At 42.0% G+C, this 23,593-nt stretch overlaps 1 protein-coding gene across 2 annotated transcripts in view; it reads left to right on the top strand.

Moving 5' to 3' along the window:
- LOC134203645 (clathrin interactor 1) overlaps nucleotides 1–23,593 on the top strand; it is a 102,952-nt gene that overhangs the window by 51,629 nt on the left and 27,730 nt on the right. Inside the window, exons 5-6 of one of the 2 annotated variants that reach the window (XM_062678532.1) lie at nucleotides 69–853; nucleotides 13,978–16,871. In XM_062678532.1, the coding sequence (XP_062534516.1) occupies nucleotides 69–853; nucleotides 13,978–16,787 (3,595 nt within the window). In that variant the 3' untranslated portion in view covers nucleotides 16,788–16,871. Of the gene's footprint in view, nucleotides 1–68; nucleotides 854–13,977; nucleotides 16,872–23,593 lie in introns of those variants that run through there. The other variant, XM_062678538.1, reaches the window with a different exon arrangement.

A 23,593-nucleotide genomic window follows, 5' to 3' on the forward strand; every position in this document is an offset into this window, starting at 1 on the left:
TTTGATTCAACAAATTGTTTTATCGTTTGTAACTAATTATAAACAATTGATTATCATGTTCGTTCTAGATATTACGATAAAGAACGTTCCAAAAGCCCTGCCACCCGTCAACCATCCTCAACCCTTTCGACACATTCCGGCAGCGGTCTCTCGCCTTCGTCATCATCGAACACAGCCGGCGAGAAAAAGATTAACCTAAATATCAAGTCTCCCGGAGCTGCAGCTGCTGCAGTGAAGGCGGCTGCGACCACGGCAGCTGCGTCGAAACCCGCCAAGAAAATTGACATGGGCGCAGCGAAGAACTTCGGAAAATCCACCGACCTCGGCATTAACTCGCCAACGCACAGAAACACACATGCCGAGGAAATTATCAGCACATCGGACGCACCTAGTGGAAAACAATCAAGCAATGAAGTCCTAGATGATCTGTTCAGAACATGTCCGGCACCACCATCGGTCGGAAGTCCTGCCAAGGATGCGGACTTTGATGATTTTAACCCCCGAGCCGCTGATGCGGCAGCGTCTGGTGCCGGGCAAGAGTTCGGCGATTTTGAGTCAGCGTTCGGAAAGACGGTACCCTCTAAACCAGTGGGTGGTGGTACCAGCGGAGGAAATGAATTTGCAGACTTTGCAGCCTTTAGTTCTGCGCAGCCGGTGGCACCGGCCGCTGCCTCGAGCGATTTGTTTTTCGGACTGAATGCGAATACCACACCGGTTGCGCCGGTCGCCACTACCGGAGCGAATTTGTTCGGAATGTCGCCACTACAGTCGCAGCCACATATGCAGCAGTCTTCTTCGATGGGAAATGATCTACTATCTGACTTGGGTGGACTGAGCCTGGGAAGCACGAACGGTAAGTGAACTGTCATTGCATTCCGAATCGTAAACTTTTACTTGCTTAAAAAATCTTCAGAAATGTTTAAGTGCATGTTAAGGCTTGACCCTTTCGAGACATTCGGCCGTGTTCTGCTTATCAGAAGCAGTGTGGTGTTGTAAACAGTTTCAATTCTACGACTCACTCATTGATAAGGTTGATACTTATAATTATTATTTTTCTTTTTGTTATCGAACCAACCAAGTTTTTTTTATCACCTTTTGATAAATAGCAAAAGTTATAAATTATGTACCCGACTTGCGAAAACCGCGTATACAAATGCCATTCACTTCGAAAGAGTTGTAGTTGCTTAAAATCAAAATTGTTCAGGATCGAAAAAAAATGTTGTTCTTGTTTTTAAGATTCATCCATTTTATTAGGCAACTAACAACTCTCGCAAAAGAAATGAGTTACCATATTCCATTACGAATAATCGCTTAATGCGTTTTAGAATTCAATTTACTTCTCACTTCTAGCTTTTTTTTTTTCAAATTTATAGATTTACTGTTCCGGTTTTCCATCTCATATAAAGGCATACCTCGATAGTACGTATCTTCGATAGTACGTACATTTTACCTCGATAGTACATACACAAAAAAAACATTTTTTTTTGTTCTATTTTCTATACGATTTCAGTTAAAATTTTAATATAGGGGGAATGACGGCTTTGGCAGGTTTTGTTCTATTATTGTCAGGGGGTTTTTTTATGACTGATTTTGCTCAAATTTGACCTAACCATTCTTTGCATATCAAAGAATATTGTGGCCAAATTTCATAAAATTCGGCCAATAATAGAACAAAACCTGCCAAAGCCGTCTTTTCCCCTATTTTTCTCATGTCACATGCGAGGGATCCTTCATATTTTTTGTTCGTATTTTTTTGCTTTGATAGTACGTACGCTTCAATAGTACGTACACTAAAATTACGCAGGTGTACGTACTTTCGAGGTAAGGTACAGTGGGGTAAGTGAGTAAATGGGGTAAGTGAAAAAAACGTATCTATTTCACTGATGAAGCACAGAATTATTCAATTTCACTTCACAATCATACAAGGCCATTCAAATCAATGCGTTGAATAAGTGAAACATGAAATAATGAACCATTTCAACATGCGAGAGTAAAAGTTTATTAACCTTTCAAGTTTATCTTTTGCACAAGTTGTTTTGCGTATCAATAAATACAAATATTTTTTTATGTTGATTTCCATAACACATTCAATTAGTGCATTGATAAGTTGGTTTTCTTTGTAGTTTTGAATTCCAGCCAGAAAAATATTGATATGAACATCAAAAATTTAGAAAAAAATATTTTATTGCTTTGCCTGTTTTTTACCATGGGTGGGGCAAGTGAAAATTTTCCGACACTGAACGCATTTCTCTATTTTTCCAAACACAAATAATTTCTATTAAGCGTATATAAACAAATGATACCAATTCGAACTCATTTTAAGGCTTTTGGTTATTACAGTGATACTTGGTAATACTAAATCAGGACCAAAGTGCCAAGCGTGTCAATGTTTTAAATAAGCCATGTTTGATAATTAATTCGTGAAAAAATGTTATTTATATAGCTTAAATGAATCACTACTATTGCAAATATATCAACAATTCTGATTTATTTAGTTAAAATTTATAAAATTTATTTATTTGTTAATGTAGACTCTTCTACTGAAATCATTAGTGGATTGTTAATGAAACACAATATGATTCCAGGTTTGATGAATGAAAGATGAAAAGATAATTTCTCTGCATCCCATCCAATAGGCACGATTTTCGTTTATCTTCCAAGGCTAGCACCACAGAAAATAGTGGTGGGTGAATGCTGTTGCTCACTATCCAGTTTTCCGCGAGCGGTAATGGCCGCCAGCTTGCCTGCGGGTTAGTCTTTGATTTGACGTTTCTGGAGGTCAACTGCACCCACCATTCGAGCATTTCGATCAATGTGGTATATAAGCAGACTTGAATTCACTGAATCAGTACCTTCTTATATGCAATATGTGCAGTTGACCTCCACAAACGTCAAATCAGGGACTGACCCGCAGACAAGTTGGCAACCATTACCGCTCGCGGAAAACTGCGGATAAATAACGAAAACAGAATCTCCCTCTCGAAACGGAAAGTCGAAACCATCTTTTATCATTAAAATATTACATTCTTCAACAGTAATTTATTCAGTGCGATTTTTGTACTTGCATTTGTGGTACCAGCTTCAGTATACATAAAGCCAATCCAAATCGCCCTCAATGTAAAATCTATTTCTTGCTTTGGTCTTTATACGGTATTGTAATCTTCAAAATTTGGAACACAACTGTGCATTATACGAAGGTACACCAAAACTGGCTCAATTTTTTTTAGTATTGATTAGTATGGATTAGTATGGGAAATTGTACTTTTTTACATTTTTGTCCTTAGCGGCTACAATTTATCGTCAATCACGTGACTCATTACGTTAGCATATAGTCTGAAAGATGCCGAAACACTTTGCTGAAGAAGGTACGTTGCTGAAACATCTACAAACATTTTATTACGCTTCGAATTCAATGTTTCTGCTAGCACTATCAGGCTAGCTATGGTTGTTTGTGGGCAAATGCCTTTTTCATTCTTGACTTGATTTTAACGTTAAGAAATGATTCCGAATAACTCCAATTAGCATGCCAGCCCTATAAGATCAATAATTTAGAAAAAAAACACTCAGTTAAATTATTGGTCCATGTAGTTCGGCAGTGCTGGCAGAATAATCGATTTTTTGCATATGGTTTGAACAAGCAATCTTCGAAGGGTTGTAACTTTTTATGTAGACATTCTAGCAACGTACCTTCTTCAGCAATGTTTTCGGTACTGTAGGATCTTAGCAATCTATACAAATCTAAGCAGTCTGGTTATACTATTGCAATCAATGACGTTAGCACAATAAACCATTATCGATTACGCCACCAAGCCAAGAAGACGTGTTTCACTATACTACAATTGGCGACGAGCGGAAAACCGAAGATTCTGAAATTCAAACACAAACAAATGGCCTGGCCGATGGTAGAACTCAAAGTCCTTTCAAACTTTCAAGCTCTGATATAATGGGCCACAGGGTTGTACCTGGTGCTCAATAATATGGTTGCTAGATATTTGGAATCATGGCGATGGTAGTCAGAAACCCACTTTTAGGGATGAAGTATGCAATATGACGTTATTGCAGAACCCGAAGTCGGGAATGGATTCTGATAAACCATGTCACTTGATGTCCTGAAATACTAGAACCAGGAGTACGGGTGACGAGACCACTTCATTGAATGTCTCAAGAGAGATCACGGGACCTGCAGTAGTCAGGATAACCGATGTCGAATGAATAGGGTTGTATTTACCAAAGTTGAAGAGGTCAAAATGTGATACTCTTATTTCGGTGAAGCCCTTATTGACGGTGGTTGTATACCAAGAGTTGTAGAACCTGGCAGAAATGCAGGATGATTTCTACAATAATGGAAGGTTGAATAAAAAACCAGCTAAATGTAAGCTAAACCTGTGTGGATGAACCTATTATAACAGAGTGTTTCTTGAAAGTTGTTAGTCATGGGTGTTTGTTGAGTAGAAAATATAAATGCATCGATATTTAATTTCCTTGATTAGGTAACTGACCTCATGCCTCCGTTTGTGGAAGAGGCTGAGCGACCCACGGCGTTACGATGGGAAAATGGAGAGAGCATTTGATGCCTACTTGGCGTGGAAAGATATTGGAGATCACGAAGGAAAATCCAAGTCCCTAATGCTATTCGGAGGACCGGATGTTCGGAAGATAATTTCAAAATCCAGGCTGACGAGGAACATGTTCTCAGAAAACGGTACCATGCGGCGATGCAGCTCCTCGATGAATATTTCATTCCTCGGGCTTCTAAAGCATATGAAAGACAGAGGTTTCGTCAGATGACACCCGGCCCTAAAGAGAAACTCGACGCGTTTGTCATCCGGTTGAAAAAGCAAGCATCCTATTGTAACTACAGTGATCAAGCGGACAATATGATCGTGGACCAAGTAATTGCGACTACAAACAACATGCAACTTCGGCGCAAATGGCTTGAAAAGGATTATACTTTGGATCAGGTCTTAGCCATAGGACGTAGTCACGAGTCAGTCGACCTTCAGCTTGCTGGATGGGAAACCGCCGGAAATTCCAAACCAGGTACGGATGAAGTTAACAATCATCTAGGCGAAGAATCTATATATAAAGTTAATACTGAGAAAAAGTTCCGCAACCGACCCCGCTGTGTCCGATGCGATAGTCGTCATGAATCCAGTGATCCTTCGTGTCCAGCAAAACTCGAAAAATGCCGAAGCTGTGGATAAATCGGTCAATTTGCACGCTGCTGTTTTTTGAAGAGGAAGCAATCAAAACCAATTTCATCACACAATTGGAAGAGAACGAAAGATTGTTATTCCGAGATGTTTGCAAAAACAGACTCTTCAGCTTGCACATGATCCCCATCTGGGTATATCGTCAATGAAACGTAGGTTGAGAGCAACAGTTTGGTGGTCACGCATGGACATAATGATTGAGAATTTCGTACAAAATTGCACTGAATGTATTTTAGTATCGGAACCAGCTACAGAACCAATTTCGAGGATTAACATACCAGACCGACCTTGGAAGAAAATCGCAATTGATTTCACGGAAGTTGTTAACGGGCAACATCTTCTAGTCGTTACTGATTATTTTTCAAGGTATTTAGAGGCCATTATTTTATCATCAATAACTGCAGATAACATTATAACCAAATTACGGATAACTTTTGTTATTTATTTTTAGATATTTAGAGGCAATTTTTGTACCATCAATGACTGCAATAAACACTATAACCAAATTACGGGAAATTTTTGCTCGTTTTGGATATCCGGAACAACTAGTATGTGACAATGGACAACCTTTCTCTTCGGCAGAGTTTGGATATCCGCAGAGTTTGGATATCGTTTTGGATATCCGGAACAACTAGTATGTGACAATGGACCTTTCTCTTCGGCAGAGTTTTCAACGTTTTGTCGTTCAAATGGAATTTTGATCAACCATACGGTTCCTTATGCTCCTTTTCAAAACGGGCTAGTTGAGCGGCAAAATCGAACATTACTGAAAACATTAAAACTTAGTGTTACTATGGGACGCGATTGGAAAACCGATCTTCAAGATTTTTTACACGCGTATCGAGCTACACCACATGCTGTGACAAACTATTCGCCGTCTGAACTCATGTTCGGATGGAACATTCGTGATCGATTTCCAGGAAGAGAACGAGAGATTGTTATTGAAAAAGCAATTGAAAACGACAAGCTAGCAAAAGAAAAAGGGAAGGAATATACTAATAAGAAACGTCGAGCAAAACCTTCCAACATCGATGTTGGAGATATAGTTGTTATTAAAAATACAACTAAAAAGAACAAGCTAACACTAACATTCAATCCACAAGAATATATCGTAATTCAAAGAGAAGGTACAAGATTACATCTACGAAATCTAGATAATGGAGTGGTTTGCCACAGACACGTAAACCATACTAAGAAAATACATTGTCGAAACCCACTTCTAAATCAGGCTTGTTCGTTTCTGGCTTGTTCGTTTTTAGGGCATATACCCTTTTAGGTATAAAGAGAAATATAAATTATCTAGTTTGAGTTTTCCGCCAAAAAAATAAGTTCGGGTCCAACTCGGGTTTAAGACTGCGAAAATTGTCGGGTACGGGTCGGGTTCAGGTTTGGTAAGATTTTTCATTTCGGGTTCGGGTCGGGTCCGGGTTTGAAAGGAATTTCTGAGTCGGGTTCGGGTTTGCAAAATGTGAAACCCGACCATCTCTATCGGGTTATACTTTGACACAATGTGCCACTTGGTTTTCGATGAACTGAAACCTCTATAAGTAAAAATGCAAAAATGTACGTTTTCCCATACTAACTTCCATACAAACTTCAAACACGATGCAGAAAGCGAAGAAGCAACCAATTGGGCTCAAATTTTGCAAAGTTGTTTGGGACTCCGGATGGTATTGAAAAACCGTTGATTTGAAAAAATGACCACGATGCCCCAGTCTAATATCCACAGTCAAGCGAGCACACCTTGTATATTATTCAAGAGCATCACACTCTCTGCCCCATTGCCCCCAACAACGGGCTGGGTGGATTTGTATAAAGTGTGAATCAATCACACTCTGCTGTGCCAAAGGCTTGCTTGTACTCAGACGAATAATAACGGTGGAAGACCGCCAATTCGATAACAATTAATTGCATACCTATTGTTCGGCAACTCGTTGAGGTTAAGGGTTCGAGTCCCTCCAAAACACGTGGATTCTTTTTCGCAAATTTTAAATCAATTTGTCCAATTCGAAACATGCGCTGTGCAGTGTGCATATGCACAGCCAAGATATTTAACAGAAAAATGTTTTATTCGGCCGAGTTGTCGAATTTCAATTAATTGCATTCCATATGTTAAAATATTCATTCTGAATTTTATCTGAAAGGCTAGCCACGAAAAATATTCGATGAATAAATATATCTTTTGAGTTAGCTGTCAAAGCCCATACTATAAACATCTCTCTTGTAGTAGCGCGCTTTGTTATTCATTTTTATTCTATTCCTTGGCTCCGTTATTGGTTATCCTGAGGAAACTTTTCCGTGGTAAGCCCACGACCGGCACTGGTGAGGATGCTGGGCGGGTGGGAAAAGTTAATATTATTATTCACAAGAATTAAGAGAAAAATAAATTGCGCATAACCTCATCACCACAACAAATCGACACAATGTTAGGAAACTCGTTAGTGGTTCCTGAAGACTCACATCGTACCCGAACTAACTCCGGAAATATCGACCTGGGGTTGATACAATCGCAACCCGTGCCACCTACATGCAACCCATCATCTTCTACCCACCAACCGGTGTTTAATGTACCGACCAGTAACTCGTTTCAATCGTTGTCTGAGTCTTTGGACAACATGGACACAGCTGCAAACGATGATGTGTCATCCGTTCGTGGCACCATAAATCACAGTGCTAGTTCTAGGAAAATACGTTTGCCCACCGATATTCGTTTACGATAAAACGGTTACAGAGCTGAATCAACTGTTGGTCGCAGCAAACATTAGTCAAGAAGATTACCTTCTCCGAATTGGAAAGGTAGCACACAAATCACCATCAAAACGAAACCCCACTTTGTGGCAGCTGTGGAACAGTTACGCTCCAGCAACGTACAATTTTACACCCACGGAATGAGTGACGAACTACCCGACAAATTCGTTCTTTCTGGTCTCCCGAGATATGACATCGAAGAACTAATTGCCGAACTGCGGGTTAACAACATTGTCCCATCTGACGTCAAGCTGCTCTCTGCGTCGAGTACTGGCGATATCGCTGCCTACTTGCTACAACTTCCAAAAGGGTCTGTAAAGCTCCAAACGCTCCAGAAAACGAAATCATTATTCAATGTGATCGTGTACTGGCGTTTTTACACTCGGAAGAAGATCGACGCTGTACAGTGCTTCAGATGTCAAAAATATGGACATGGTATGCGAAACTGCAACCTGCAAGCGAAATGTGTCAAGTGTGGAGAGCCCCACCTAACGAAAGAATGCCAAATCCCTGCAAAAGCAGACGATGAATCAGTGACGAAAGACAAAATTAAATGTGCAAACTGTAGTCAAAATCACACCGCCAACTTCAAAGGGTGTCCAACTCGCTTGCTGTATCTGAAGAAGCTTGAGGAGGGGAAAAATCGAACCACTGTGGGCCGAAAGACCAGAATTGTACAACCCCAAAATGATAGGCTGCCGCCCCAGCAACACAATGTGCTACAATTGCCTAGTGAAACCGTTTCACGTATCCACTCCTACGCAAGTGTGACTGCTAATAGTCAACCCACGGTAACAGGGAAGAAACATGTGGAGCATGATCTTTTCTCTGTGGAGGAGTTTGTGATGCTCGCACGTGAGCTCTTTACAAGGCTGTCAAATTGCCAAACGAAAGCAGCACAATTTTCAGTTCTCTCGAACTCGCACTGAAACACATCTACAATGTCTAATCATAATACCATCAAAGTCCTGAATTGGAACAGTCGTTCCCTGAATAACAAAATTACAGAATTTTTCCATTTCGTTGAATCTCACGATATCGACGTTGCAGTAGTAACCGAAACTTGGTTACGTAGTAGAAACTCCATGTACCACCCAAGCTACACGGCAATTCGCATGGATCGCCTAAGCACGAATGCAGACCGTGGTGGAGGAGTAGCTATCCTTATTAAAAGAGAACTCTCCTACAGTCAACTGGATCTCTCGATTACGACTATTGAGGCCATAGGAATCAAAATCAACACCGCCGTGTCGTCACTGAACATTGTGGCAGCCTACTATCCCGGATCGAATAAAAAGCAGCACCTACACCATAGGAATCAAAATCAACACCGCCGTGTCGTCACTGAACATTGTGGCAGCCTACTATCCCGGATCGAATAAAATGCAGCACCTACACCAGTTTAGGCGCGACATACGAATGTTAACATCTTGGGATGTGCCGTTCTTCATTGTTGGAGATTTCAACGCTCGGCACATGATGTGGAATTGTGCCAGTGCAAATAAAGCGGGTAGAATTCTCTTCCAGGAGTACATGTCATCGGATTTCTATATCAACTATCCAGAGTCTTCAACACGCCACCCACCAGGGAGAGGAAGGTCATCAACACTAGATCTCACCCTGTCGAACAATATAATCCAAATGTCAGTCCCGATTGTTCATACTGAACTGTCGTCGGATCATCTTCCAGTTACCTTCAACATAACCATCGACACTCCAATGGTGCCTCCAGGTCGCAGTTCTCGGTGCTACAACCAAGCAAATTGAGTCTTTTTCTCCAGGACGATCAACGAGAATATCGACCTGAATTCTCAGCTTATCAACAACCTAGATACCCACGACAAAATAGACGAAGCCATCAATCTGTTTGAAAATATCATCCTCCGTGCTGAAGACGCAAGCGTACCGGAAAAAACAATCGTTCCTCGGAAAACTGTTCTTCCCGAATCAATTAAGCTGCTGATCCGACTGAGAAACGTAAGACGACGTCAGTAAGACGACGACGCTACCTTCGCCGCAGCACACAACAATCCACTGAATGGTGATTCCGCGACGACAGCAGAAGTGAATGGAACAATTGCAAGAATATCTGACAGCGACAGCGTTATTGAACCTAATGTGCTTGTTAGACCAAAAGAAGTGAAATCCATAATCAGTGCCATTAAAACAAAAAAAGCTCCCGGTCTCGATAGAATCAGGAACGTACTACTAAAACACCTTCCTAGAAAAGGACTTATTCTATTAACAAAGATCCTTAACGCGTGTCTCAAGCTATGCTACTTTCCAGTGAAATGGAAACATGCATCGGTTATTGCGATTCCAAAAGCAAACAAAGACATCACTTCACCTGGAAACTATCGCCCAATCAGCTTATTGAGTGGTCCCAGCAAAATCTTGGAAAGGGTGGTCTTATCCAGATTGAACCGTCATTTGAAACCGATGTTATTGTTCCACACGAACCATTCGGCTTCAGAAACGGACACCCTACTGCTCATCAACTAGTCCGAATCAAAAAGAAATCCAACAAAATTTTTTCTGCTGGTAGGTCAACCGGAATGGTGCTTTTGGATGTGGAGAAAGCCTACGATTCAGTCTGGCAGCAGGCAGTTGTGTACAAACTGCATCAATCTAATTGTCCACTATATATCGTAAAAATAGTCCATTCGTTCTTGTCCTCCAGAACATTCGCAGTTGCGGTCAGTGGCTCACTATCTACTACACACCGGATTCCATTCGGTGTTCCACAAGGTTCCGTCTTGAGTCCTACCTTGTACAATATATTCACAGCTGATGTTTTAAAAGTAGACGGAGTAGTGTATGCATTTTTCGCAGATGACACAGCATACCTTGCTTCGGATAAAGATCCCGAAATAATCGTGACCAAACTACAGAATGCACAAAACAGCCTTGAGGATTTTCAACGCAAGTGGAGGATTAAGATCAATGCCACCAAAACCCAGACTATCTTTTTTACCAAAAAAAGAGCAGCGCGGAATCTTCCGAGTACCACCGTATCTACAAATGGCCTATCATCACCCTGGACGAATGAAGCTAATTACCTAGGAATTATATACGATTCCAAACTCACCTTCAGCAAACACATTGATTATGCTACCAAAAAACTGGATAAAGCAACTCGCTCTCTGTTCTCGCTCATCAATCGTCGTTCCAAGCTGAGCTCAAAAAACAAAATACTTATTTTCAAATGTATACTTCGACCCATTATGGTTTATGGCTCACCTGTATGGGGTGATTGTGCAAAGTCCCATCGGAAACGCCTTCAGGTGAAACAAAATAAGTTGTTAAAAATGATATACAACTTTGATCCATTCTACCCAACTGAAGAACTACACCGTGTCACTGGAGTAGTAACTATCGAAGAGTTCATCAACAAAACAGCACGGAGTTTTTGGAACTCCTGTCAGATATCAGCAAATCCTCTCATCGAATCCCTCCATGCTCAGACACTGTGATATTAGATTAAGTTAACCATCAGATCTAGGGTTTTTTTAGAAAACTTTTTCCCTAATTTGTCCAATTACAATCGTAAATTTAAATGCTCATAACAGAAATTGTATTATACGCAGCTTGAAAGGTGAACCAAATCTCTGCAGTTGTATCTCTAAGTGTCCGTATCAGTGTTTTGATAACATTCAATAAACCATTCAATAAAATAAAAAATATATCTTTGCTATTTTTAGCTATTTTTTAAGCAGAAGTTAGCCCCAATGCTGTATTGCACTGTCCAAAAAATTCAGGAAATGTTGATTCTTCTCATAAATATTAATTAAATAAGGCCGGAACAAATTTTAATTTTTTTTTTCCTTTAGGCTGAATCGTGACCGTGAGTAATACAAAAGACGTGGAAACTTGCACTCCGTACAAGTAACAATCAGCCGCGCTCGAGTTGGAGCCAATGGAAATGGAGGATGAGACAAACCACCTACTTTCATATTCTTGATTTTACTCGATTAATGTTTATCATTTGGTTCTAAACCGCAAACTTTTTCGAACGACTTGATCTTATCGCCTTGAAGCTCTGGCGTTGGCAGCCAATCAATTTTTATGCTTTTATCGAATCGTTTTGCTTTATGATATCCACAGCATTCATCTTTGCATTTCTTTACCTCCAAATACAAATTAAAGCAAGATATGCAGAAAACAGTCCTTGAAGTGCATCGTTTCTATTACCTGAAATGTGTATGATGTAGTTTTAACATGTTTTTCGAAAAACTTCTTGAAGGATGGATCATTCAAAGCTTGAGCTTTCGACGTTTTACCTAAATTTATTGCAGACCAAAGGTCAGTAATGTCTGGTTTTGAAGAAATTGAATTGTATAACTCGCCGAAACACGGAAAACGCGAAAAACCAACACTGACAAAGTCATTTTATTTATTTCCTCCCTCCAAGTTTTCGTCATTTTGAAATTGAAAATTTGTTCCGGCCTAATGCAGTCGTATGCATGTTAGGCCGGAAATGGAGTAAGAACCCCTAGTCTTAAGAAATATTGTATCTGCTGGAAAATGTAATTTCTGTTGATATAAAAGAAAAGGAGGTTTTGCGCCTGCTTGAGGAAGGAATTTTGCTTCTCTGCTCCAAATAAAGAACAAAGATTTTTTTTATTTTCTTCATAATAATAAAATAAAATAAAAATTCTGTTGCGCATAACACTTTAAACTGATTGATTTACCATTGCTGTCGAAAGAATATTACGCATTGCAAGAAAAATTGGTAGTCCTGGAAAATTCAAAGCGCCTCCAATGAATATTTTCCGGGTTTTTGATCAAAGGCAGCTAATGCTAAATTTGTGATGTTTTGTTTATATTTATATCTATGACATTTCTATATTCAATTCAATGTGGAGAAAAACAAGGACGAAGGACTATGCCCAAGATGCTCAACAATCCTTCCCTAAGTCGCTGCGAGTTGTGGAACTTGCCTAGGACGTGGTTAGGTTTTAACAGAGAGCTCTTGTAATTTTCGATGAAAAGCTGCTTGTATCAGTTGGGGGAGGACCTACCACAACGATCGTTTTCCGTTCAAAGCGCACTGGTCCAAATCATGGTGATTGGATTGGACTCTTAATAGGCCCGACACGATGGCCTCCCAGTGAGAAAAAAAAGGCTGTCCAGATTAAGTTAGCCGCCGATAAAACCAATCATTATGAACACATTTTTTTAGGGCATGAAACTGTATTTTTCTAAATTTGATATTTTTTTGATTGACTGGCTTGAGCACTGAGCCACTACATATTAGGGACCAGTTCTATACGCTTCGGGTTAGTTGACACCGTCCTTACATGTTATGTACTCGTGTAAACACATTATTCAACTTTCTGGGCATCATGCTCAATTCAACGCACACTGTGTATGATTTGTTCTATGCGGGAATTACCCTCTCCGCGTTATTTCCGCAAAGCTATGCAAATTTTTATTTTTCTCCGTAATACCGTGCAGCGAATATCTTGTTCCTCAAACTTCAAGTAGCGATTCAACTTTTGGCGTAGAACACCGTATGCAATCATAATTATAATTATTCTGAATCGTTAAACCTAGGCCTTATTTCATTTCGCATCTCGAAAGGGTCCAATATGGACGCACGTATCGTCTTCTTCAGTTGCATGTTGTGCAGAGGATAATACCAAATTATTACAAAGTCATTTTCAGCATCAATCGAATTGCTAAGGGCAAATTTACAAAATTAGAATACCGTGACCTGCCCTAATTCCGCGCATCGCCTAATTTCACCAAATAATGTGATGTTCATGATAGCCAGGTTCTGATTTTTTATGAAAACCACGGTATTAGGCGATGCGCGGAATTAGGGCAGGTCACAGTACTACTAAAAAAATTGCTATTGTGCTTCCTTTATCCTTGTGTTTTGCAAAACCAATTAAAATTACAGTCGGAACCATATCAGTCTCAGTGTGTTGTACAGTGCCACAATCCAACCACCCCTAAGTGACCTTGTAAAACCAGTGGGAAAAATGTGTTCCGTACATTTGTCCCATTTCAGTGATGCTTCATGATGGTGCCCACGACGTTAGAACGACATCCCAGGAACGTACCCTACGGCTGATTGAACTGCTGCAGAGCGTGCCGGCAATTCGTTCGGAACAACAGTTGGTTGCAATCCGGCGGCACTTGGATTTGCTATTGGAATGCTTGCCTGGACCGAGAACTCCGGAACAGTTGATCGGACTCGATGACGATCCGCACCGAATGTATTGGACTAAGTACGCCTCAGAGGTGTATGCGGATTTGCTGGAGGAATTAATCGCGAAATTTGATAAGGAGTTCCCAGGGAAGGTGCCAGTTGTGGATGTAGGGATTTTGAATATCTTCAGCATGGACTGGAATTTTATTTTTGTGGTGGAAAGTTTGTCAATGCTTACCGCAGCGGATAATCTCGGACGAAACAGAGAAGTATTACCTTTTATAATAAGTAGATTAGTGCAAAATGAAGATTACCTAGGAGGATGCTTCGTTGAATTAAGTTTGAAGCGAAATGAAAGCGAATCGCATGATAATGCTCTATTGAAGCATCAACGTTTGACCAAAGCCGAACAACTTATTCAAACTTTGGTGAGCATTCCCAACAGAATAGCGAATGTGCTTCAACGAGACACACCTGACACATTTCTACCAGAACGCTACTCTCAGATTATGTTGCAGCACATCCTCAGAGCGATCAATTCATTAGCTCAGTTTATCCGTCTACATAATCACCTCACCTATGACGCGACATTCCTAGCAAAATTTTTCAGCAAGGTAATCGTAGATTATAACTTTGATAAGCAGTCGCATTATTTGAAGCTTACTCTACGTGTTTTGGCCGATTGGGCTGAAACAAACGGTCATCAACAAAGGCCCCTTATCGCAGCGATTTGCTCCGGATTATCGCTTCCCGCCCTAGAAGTGCTATCCCAAATTGCATTACACGATGGAATCGATTTATTCAACCTAATCGAGGGCAAGGATTTGACTGGAGATTGGAAGTATTTGCTTACGAAGAAGCTACCGCTTTTTAGTAGCTTCGCCCGTGATTCAGTTGTTGAGAATTTGATACATTTGCTGGCGAGAGTATCTGAGGGGGAGCTGAAATTGTTATCCGTGGAGCTGGTGACAGTTTGGTCTAGTCGCACAAGCCTTCAAAAGACATCATTCGAGCAGCATTTGTACTTGTCCAAGTTATTGCTTCTGGCTATGGCGTACCTGAATCAGATGAATAATAACAAAATGAATGCAAGCGAAATACGAGAATTTCGGCGACTGCTGTTTGGAGGATTGAAATGCCATTTAGAATCTCCAGCCAAAGCGATGAGGTGCGTTGGAATGATAGTTTCCGAAGTGCTTCTGGGATATTTCGATGCTACTGATGTGGAGGAATGTAATAGACTTAAATTCGAATATGATGGATTCGATCAAGACACACTAAATTTGGTAGATTGTTTGAGGAATTTCAATAACCGTTGTAGATTTATTGGGGATGAATTATCGCAAAGCATAATCATTCCTTCGGAGGAATCGATCGAACAAGTCATCGAAAAGCTTTTCAAAGACGCTGGGTCTGACATCACTCAGATGCAATTTTACAATAATTTACACCACAAGCCCAAGGAGATTCCGATTACTGAAGTTGAGATGTTATCCCTGAAGTCGTCAAATATCAAAATATCGACCAATGACAACAACAGTGATGATTCTGTACTGGATTCCGACGACGATCTGGAGCCTTATGACATGTCCAATGATACCAATATAGAACAGGAAGAACATCGACCAAAGTATCTTCTAGATCTTCGAGAAATACTTCTGGATACCTCTGACCAACAATCTCCAGCTCGATTCGAGCTGGCCATCACGGCGGCGCCCGAACTGATCGAACAGCAACTACCAAACAATGATATCAAGTTAGCTCTTGATTTGCTACAAATTATCCTCCCCCTAGAAGCTCGTGTTTATATGGAAAACTTCCAAGAGCTTAAATTCTCTGCGCTAATTGCCATCTGTACCACATATCCCAAAGAGTGCGCCGAATATCTCTGCCGTGAATTTCATTCGGATCTTAGTAACTACTCTCTCAACCGCCGCATTCTAATGCTTGACATCCTAGCCCAAACGGCCAAAGTTCTCTCCAACTTTGATTCTACCAGCAACCAAACCAAAACAACTACAAGCAAATCACCAGACACCCCACAACCGAAAAATGCCCTGAACTTGAAATTCCGCGAAGAAAATGAGTTGCTCCAAAAACGTCAACTTGCAGAACAAATCATTCGCCAACGTATTGCTGCAAAAACGCGCCACAAATCATCTCATCAACAATCCCAGCGTTCGTCCGCCGGCACCAAGCCTCCAACTGTAAACCGATTCGCAGACGTGGCAGGATGGTTCTTTTTCCCGCTCCTACGAGGCTTCGGATCACGGCAGTTCCTCTTCACCGCCAATCTCAAATTTCAATACGACGCCGATAATCTCCTTCTGACCACATTCCTTCAAACGCTGTCGATACTCATGATATGCGCCGAAAACTGTCCGATCGGAAGAAAGTTCGCTCGGGAACTGTTGAATCTGAGCGTCATGCTTAGGTTCAGTGAAGAGCCGAAGGTGCGCTTGTCGGTGTTGCAGGTGCTGTCGTCGATTTTTCTGGCGCTTCCCAAGGCGATTTTGCGACAGGATTTCTACATGGACATGGTGGAACTCAAACAATGGCTCGAGGAATGCGTACAGGCTAGCGTGATAAAGGGAGATCCGAACGAGGACTGTCGGGAGTTTGCCCGAAATGTACTTGTCATGTGCTACGGTGCACTGGCAGAGGATTGAAGAGACGGTAAAACTTTTGAAAATGTCATTTTTTGCAAGTTACACACATTGTTGAAGTTCTATGAAAATATAAAATGAAGAAGTATGTGCTCTTGTTTACGCCCGATCTCAAACAATCCGAAAGTCTTTGTAGGTGTTAATTTGCTGCTGTCACATTAAAGTAAATGTCGATCAATAAGGTACTGGCCGGGAAACGCCCAAAACATTTATCAATGTACCTACCTACATAAAGTGTATATTTTTGGAATGATCGTTTTGTGTAAGCTTAATGAAGGCTGTGTGTGTATCTTCAATCTAACCCCCACTGTCCGGCAGTGGTATTATGGAAGAAAGCTGTCTTTAATAAAGTCAGCTTTAGCCCGGGAGTTAGAAGGTGTTAGCTCTACTGCAGCTCCAGTAACCCATTTCAGACTGCCTGGTAACTCACGTCCAGTCCGAGGTCACTTTTACTTGCAATAAGCCCCGCCTGTTTATGCTACCATTATCAATTGGATAATAGATCCATAAACAAATTTCCGGATTTTTAAATCCAGCGCGTATTTAGTTTTGGAATCATGTAAAAACAAATTGAAACAATCTCACCAAATTGATCAAATTCCGTATAAATGAACTGAGGAAGAAAAGACCACAACTAGTGTAATCCACAACTTTAGACCACAACTTTAGTAATTGTCACCAAATCTAAAACTTCAGATAACTTAAACTTTTCTCTTCTAGTACATATGCAAAATATATACATCAGCCGAATCTATTTCTTGCGGACAAACAAAAACGAACAAAAACGTGACAGCAAATTTAAAAGCAACCATCCGCACGCATGGCTTGCTGCGATCGTCTTATGTTAGCTTAATGAAGGCTGAGTGCAAAAATAAGCAAAATAAGAAGGTAGATGAAAAGAAAAAAAGGAAATGCAAGAGGGAAGAAGGACAAAATATGGACTGAAATGACAAAAAGCATAAAAAAGAGGAAAGAAAAGAGTAGCAAGAAAGAAAAACAAATTTGGAAAATTGAAGAGAAGAACGAAGGAATAAGCAAGAAGAAAAGAAGGCAAAATGAAGAAAAAGAATTACGTTTTTTAAACATATTTGTATGTAGTGAAGGTATTAGCTCAGGACTGGAACTTGCCTGTGGGACGCTTTGCCCCACAGTGTTTCCTTCATCATTATTCAAAGCATTTCGCAGACTGGTAGAGCTGATGTCGTTCTCCTGTCGTTCTTTCTCGTATTTTCGACAATGCATAATAAGGTGTCGCACGTCGTTTAACGTCCCACAGCAATCGCAGATGGACGGAGGTTCCTTTTTCAGTAGGAAATTGTGGGTCAGTCGCGTGTGGCTAATACTCAACCGTGTTAGGGCAGGCTGGTCGGCTAGGTTACCCTGATCTACCCACCTATTCGTGTTATATTTCATCTCCCACAGCTTGGCATCCCAAGACTCATACCACTGGCGGTCCCACCCGAGTCGTATCGCCTGTTTCACCATTCGCAGCGCATGTTTCGCCAGATACGGGCGTGTCGATAACAGGTTGTTCCCTAGCCTTGTTTGCTAGTCGATCAGCCACATTCACTCCAGTATGACCCGGGATCCAGCAGAAACAAACAGCCTTGTTTTGTGCTGTTTGTTCTATTTCCTGGATCCACGGATGTTTCAATGCTCCCGATTCTAATGCCAGCAAGCAGCATGCCGAATCCGTTAGTATCACCATGTCGGCTTTGATATTTCGCATAGTTACCGCCTTCTTGATGGCATACGCCTCCGCCGAGAAAACGTTGCATTCTTTCGGTAGACTAAACTTTCGGACAAGGCAATGGGAGTGGAAGGCGAACCCTACTTTGGCATCTCGCTTGGACCCATCAGTGTAGACTACCGTTGACCTGTGAAATTTGGTGGAAAGTAGCTGTTGGACGACTATATCTGGTGGGTCGCCGGTTCGGACACTGTTCTTTACATTTTACATTTACGTCTTACAAGCTGGCCGACAGCAGGCAGCGGAAGCTCGATGAACCAGCGGAAGGGTGTTGTTGTGCAGACTTTTAGCTAACATCCGAATGGCCGTCCGTGCGGTAGACTGAACTGTCAATAGTTCCGAACGGTAGAGTGCACGCTTCCGCCATGACCGAGTTAATCGGGCTGGTTACGAATGCTCCGGAAGCGTAGCGGACCATTGTGTTATATTCGGGAGCGAAACTTTGAAGTGTTCCAATAGGAAGTTTGATATGGCGAATCCCACACTATTCGCCCACTTATCCACTGCCTTGATTGCTGCATGCAGTTTGCGGTGCAAACCTTCCCATTTTGGCCTTCGTACTACGAGGAAGATGTCATCTGCGTACAACATAATTTGAACACTGTCTGGTAGCACACGGAAGATCGGTTGCATGGCGACCCTGTGGCACTCCGTTTTTCTGCGGGTATAGTTAACACATGTGTCCGCCTGTGTACACCTGGAAGGTGCGCTCCAAGAGGAAGCTTTGCAGAATGTTCAGCATGTGCCCACGACTTCACCAAGACTTTAACGTTCGCAATATACCATATCGCCAAGTAGTATCGTACGTCTGCGACAGATCAAGACATGCAATTAAACAGTGTTCGTCAGTAATAGGTAGCGACCTTTCAAGTTTGGTAAAATACGTGTCGGTGCCATCCCCTGCACGAAAGGCATGTTGGCGCTTGTCGAGTCGTCCACTCAAATCTAGTTCGGTAATCAACCTCCGATTGATGATCCGCTCGGAAAGTTTAGCCATGCAGCTGGTGAGTGAAATTGGCCGAAAGGCATTTGTTCCGGACTCGTGGAAATTAGTTTCCGGGATCGGAACGACGATGGCATTACGCCAGCACTGCGTCAGATATTGTTCAGCAGTTCGAGGAGAGACATTTTCACGGATAGAGGAAGACGTTGCAGTAGAGGATACCCCATTGAATCTGGGCCTTTTGAGGCACCTCGCCCTTTGGGCCCACAGAAGTTCGCTAAGGGTGATATCTATGTTGTACACATCATCGTTGTTTGGGAAAAATCAGTGATCCTTCGTTCAGCCGCCGCTTTCGCTATCTGGAACAAGGGTAGGGAGCTGGAGATCACAGATCTCTTGGTATAAACTTTTGCCAGTTCTTTGGTTACTTCTTCGGGATCTTCCGTGATCCCGTCCGATCCCTGGAAGACTACAGGACGTTGTTTCCGGTTGCCACGTGAAGTGTTTACCGCCCGCCAAAATTCCGTCGTCGTGCTACTAATATTCTCGCAACGAACTTTTCCCACGACTGCTCTTTTGTTTGACTGCTCGCTTTTCGTGCTCCTGAAATCTTGCCAGTGCCTTGGGTGGATCTGGGTCGGATTGCCGGACTGCTGCTGTAATCTTCTCAGTGAAGCTGCTAACATCCCATTCGACATCTGGACGGATTGTTTCTGCCGTGAGCCGCTCATACAAAGGCCAGTCAACTTGGTCGTAGAGCCACTTCTGTCGCGCTGTCCGTTGATTCAACCATCCCTTGATCGTTACCTTGATCGGTGTGTGAATGCGAGCAGCAATAAGATGCAGAGGGGTATCGATCTGTACACGCTCAAAGGGTATACCTTCCCGGATAGCAAGGCCAACCCCTGACGACTAAATCTGGCGAGACAACGATTTGGTTCACTTTGGTCTCCTGGAGTGCCACTACGCAGGGCTCCAGATCGGTGATGAGGAACTTCAATTCAATAATGGTGGCCCTTAAACCACGCAGGTTCCAATTCGAGCGAAAGCGCCACCAGAGCGACAATCTGTGAAGGAACATGTGGTGGATGACCGCTTGTTCAAAGTTAGAACTTGCCTGTGGGACGCTTTGCCCCAGTCGCTGTCGAAACCATTACACTAGTTTTACTAATATCGAAAACAGCCGGCACTGGGGAAGCGCTTTGTGTAATATTTCCGTTGGCGGTTGTAATAAGCGAGTACTGACCTGTGAAACGTCTTGTCCCACAGTGCCAGCCTTTGCCGTAACGTAACTACTACACGATTACTTCCAGATCTGCCAGCACTGGGGAAAGACTTTGTCTAGCTCTATGGACATCGTCGTTGTTGGATACGCTTCCAGCGGATGTACGCCTGTCTGAAGTTCTAGTTATTATGGTGCTATCGATGTATACGATTTCTGCGTTAGGTGTAGTTGTATGTGTAGGGCGGCGGCTAGGGAAAAGAATAGTAACCCCTTCTCTCTGCTGTCTATCTAGAGTTTCCGTTGTCGTGGTGTTTTCAGAATTTTCATCGCTGGAAAAAATCTATTTGCGTGAGGTCGTGAGTAACAGCGGTTTTTTCGGTGGCGGGCTAGGGTCTGGTGAGGTTGCCGGTTTGGTGGAGCTACCATTACGAAACCCAAACTGATTGCTTGACAGGCCGTTCGTACCTTCGGTGTACGGGGTCAGCCTGTTGAGGATGATCCTCTCAAGCAACTTCCCCATGGTGTCCAGTAGGCAGATTGGTCTGTACTTCGATGGGTCACCTGGTGGTTTCCCGGGCTTCGGCAACAGTACCAGGTTCTGTCTCTTCCACCTATCGGGGAAACTGCGCTCGTCGAGGCATCTCTGCATGGCTGTCCTGAACATGTCTGCCATGATCGCTGCCTTCAGAGCGAGGTTTGGCACTCCGTCGGGCCCCGGAGCTTTGTTCGTGTCAAAAGTTCGGGCCAACGCAAGCAACTCTTCGTTCGTCACCGCTGCCACTTCAGCCGCCCTCGCGTTCTACAGTGCTGGAGGTGGCCAAGGCCTTATGGCATGAAACGGGAAGAGAACCTCAATAATGCGATTCAACCTTTTCGGCGACCGTTCGGGAGGCGCCAGCTCCTCTCTGGTCTTTGCCATTATTATCCTGTAGGCATCGCCCAAAGGATTAGCATTGGCGTTCAGGCATAGGTTGTCAAAACACTTTCTTTTAGTACTACTGATGGCCTTGTTAAGGGCCAACTTCGCAACTTTGAACGTTAAGCGGTGTTCATCCCTTAGTTGCTCAGAGCGAGCTCTCTGCATTCTCGCCTAGCCCTAAGGCAGGTTGACCGAAGGTCTGCGATTGCTTCGCTCCACCAGCATGCTGTGGTGCCCTCCTCTGCATGCAGGCATCGCATGCGCGTGACAGGACAGCTGTCAGTGCGTCCCCTGTAAGACTGTCGGTGTTACCCTCCAGTCCCAGCGCCGCGGTGAAAACTTCGCTGTCGAAGCTTTGGGCCTTCCACCCACGGACCTGACGGGGATTCCTCAACCTCGGTTGCTGCACACCACAGCTGATCACGTAGCGGATGGCTAGGTGATCGCTGTGGGTGTCCCGACCAGTAGTTGATAACAGATTTATATCAGAGCTTGTTATTCTGTTACAGCAATTTTTTATAACAGCGGTTGTTATAAAACATGTACCATTAGTAGTTAAAATAACAAAAATTGTAACAAAATCTCTTCTAGTTTTAACAAAAATATTACTAAATGTGTTATTTATTGAACAAAAATATAACTCGTTGTGTTACATAAATAGAGGTGCAAATCGCCTATACTATAACAAATTGTGTTCTTGAAAAGATTATGATTATCCATAGTGTAGGCAATCAACTTTGTTCAGCTGGTTCAACTTTGAATGTAGGTTCAAGTTATACTGAAGGTGGTACCTTCGTTTTTTGTTCATTTCCTATCTACCAAAAATGTAGGCAATTTTTTTTTCGGCGAGAATAACACATTATCTTATAATCATGTTATGACGATCTTGAAATTCGCTTTTCTCCATCTAGGAAAGAGAATTCATAACAAAATTATTGCAAGTTTTGTAATTTATTACACATATTGATATAGGGTAAGACGGTATAATATGCCCCCCCTAAGCCAACTCCTTGATAACTTATTACTTTTCAACGCAATTTATGCAAACTTTGTGTTATTTGGTAGTCCAGGAAGCCGCAAATGCATTGCCCGTGAGTAGTAATTTAAAAATATTACAGATAATACGTAATAAAGCTTTTTTGAAAACTCGTAAAAAATGGATTTCAAAAAGTTCCTGGGCAATACGCCCCACCTTAACCAAAGACGTTTCATAGCCCTTCATTAGTATTTTATCAATCACATAATAAAAAGGTTACAAATTCTTATGTGCTTGACAATAAAAAACCAACATAAGTCCATTTAATCAGGTTGGAATTACAATTCAATAGTTTCCATATAATTTGGAAGCAACTGATGCAAGCTCGCCGCGCTTATGACCAGTTGGTAAGGGCATATTGTCCTGCCTACACTGGGGCGTTTTGACCAGTGAAACATGTTTTTGGAAAACGTTACATTTTTGAAGATGGAAGCAATTTTACATTATACCATTTTACCACTGAGAAAAGTTATTTTGTTGCCCAACTTAGTGTTCCAGTATAAGTTTTGCGGACAGTATGCTAGCGTCGCTCCAGAATGTTGAGCAAACAAACATTAAAAGTTACATAAAAACTGTGACTTTTTGTATTTTGCAAATATTTTCATTATGTAATACAAAAACATTCCCATATTCACATAGGATGATGGTTTTACAAATATTTATAGGTACCAATTGAATTTGACCCTTAGTTAGTTATAGTTTTCTAGAAATCAAAGGGGGGCGTTTTGGCCAGGTGAGGCGCATTATACCGTCTTACCCTAATTGTGATAAAATTTTGTTATGACTAACTGGTCGGGGTATCCCTCATCGACCCTCCAGTTCAATCCCCCTACGAAAAGTGCTGGTTGAGCCGTCATTGGCTAACACGACCTCCAACTTTGCTAGAACCTCTAGCAAAGCTTGACCACTTGATTGGTGCAGCGGCTTCCCCACTCC

Source organism: Armigeres subalbatus, chromosome 1 (genome assembly GCF_024139115.2).
Source record: "Armigeres subalbatus isolate Guangzhou_Male chromosome 1, GZ_Asu_2, whole genome shotgun sequence".
In the NCBI taxonomy this organism is placed as follows: Eukaryota; Metazoa; Arthropoda; class Insecta; order Diptera; family Culicidae; genus Armigeres; species Armigeres subalbatus.